At 41.8% G+C, this 1579-nt stretch overlaps 1 protein-coding gene across 1 annotated transcript; it reads left to right on the top strand.

Moving 5' to 3' along the window:
• Positions 1-239: 239 nt before the first annotated feature.
• LOC138927465 (uncharacterized) lies at positions 240-656 on the top strand. The gene has a single exon (XM_070282745.1). It carries the CDS (start codon positions 240-242, stop codon positions 654-656), a length of 417 nt encoding a protein of 138 aa, XP_070138846.1.
• The last annotated feature ends 923 nt before the right edge of the window (positions 657-1579 follow it).

Raw genomic sequence — 1579 nt, 5'->3', positions numbered from 1 at the left:
CGCTTTCCCATGAGGAGTAGAGATTTTAGAATCAGAATCTGGACGAAAAATCGAGGACGAGGCGCATTTCCATCTTGGCACCTATGTTAATAAGCAAAACTGCCGTATCTTAAAACGGAAGACTCTCATGTGACCGTAAAGAAACCAATGCAATGGATTATTGGATTGGATTATGGGCAACCAATAGATTATGGGCGGGTGGTATCATTGGGCCGTTTTTCTTCAAAGACAGTGCGGGAATGGTCAATGGCGAGCGCTACCGAGCCATGATAACCGATTTTTTGTGGCCTATTATCGACCAAATGGACGTGGAAGACATTTGGTTTCAACACGATGGCGCACCGTGTCACACAAGCAATGCCACAATCGATCTTTTGCGCGAGAAGTGTGGCGAACGCGTTATTAGCCGGCGCGCCGAGGTCGCTTGGCCGCCTCGTAGCTGCGATTTGACGCCATTGGACTATTATCTCTGGGGTGCCCTTAAGGATAAATGTTATGACAAGAATTCAAAAACAATTGAGGACCTGAAATCCGAAATCGGCGAGGTTTTTGGCCAGATACAGCCCCACGCGCTCGATAATGTCGTCGAAAAATGGTCTGATCGCATCGGCTACTGCCACGCCAGACACATGAATGATGTTGTGTTTCATCATTAAACCGGAAGTATTAAGCTTTACAATAAAAAAATCAGAATTGAAAAATATTGACACGTTTTCATTTTATAGCCATTTCAAAAGGGGATTTTTAATTGGCCCACCCTGTATACTGCGTGCAAAGGAAAGAATGTTGTGTGCAAAGTTTCAAGTCGATAGATTTAAAACGGAGAGACTAGTTCGCGAATAAACAGGCAGACGGACAGACGAATCAGAATCAGTATATGGCAGTTATAGGATATAGTCGGCCGATCCCGGCCGTTCCGATTTATATACTGCTTGCAAAGGAAAGAAGGGAGTCTGCAAAGTTTCAAGTCGATAGCTTTAAAACTGAGAGACTAGTTCGCGTAGACCGAACAGACCGACAGACGGTTAGACGCACATGCTTGTATCAACTCAGGAGGTGATCCTGATCAAGATTATACCATATATACTTTATAGGGTCGGAGATGTCTCCTTCACTGCGTTGCACACTTTTGACCAAAATTATAATTCCCTCTGCAAGGGTATAACAAGAATGGAAAGCTAACTTTGGGCGAAGCCGAAGTTGATATACCTTTGCAGTAAATTATGGAAAAAAATTGAGCACAGAAATTATTTTAGGTTATTCTAAATTAAATAGGTTATTAAAGATCACAAAATTTTATTTATTTTCATTGTTAGGTGTACAAACCTTTCCTTCTTAAATAACACCCAAATTTTTATTACGAAAATTATGGTGGTAATGCCACCAATGGATCAATAAAATCATCAATCATCAATGAACAACTTTAAAATACCTGATTGACACACTTAGACCCTAACACTTTATTGCCTTGAAAAAAAAGGGTTAAACCATGTAACCTTAAAGGGTTAAGGGATGTAACGTGCAAGGGTTCGTTGGGGACAGAAGACTCTACGCTCGCGGGCACGCCGTAGTTTTCCGG

This window comes from Drosophila bipectinata, unplaced genomic scaffold (assembly GCF_030179905.1).
Source record: "Drosophila bipectinata strain 14024-0381.07 unplaced genomic scaffold, DbipHiC1v2 scaffold_269, whole genome shotgun sequence".
Classification (NCBI taxonomy): domain Eukaryota; kingdom Metazoa; phylum Arthropoda; class Insecta; order Diptera; family Drosophilidae; genus Drosophila; species Drosophila bipectinata.
This window is presented reverse-complemented; position numbering and strand designations above follow the sequence as displayed.

What these genes read in the sequence shown, in the direction of transcription:
- LOC138927465 (XM_070282745.1), top strand. Translation starts at nt 240, where the DNA reads ATGGTCAATGGCGAGCGCTACCGAGCCATGATAACCGATTTTTTGTGG.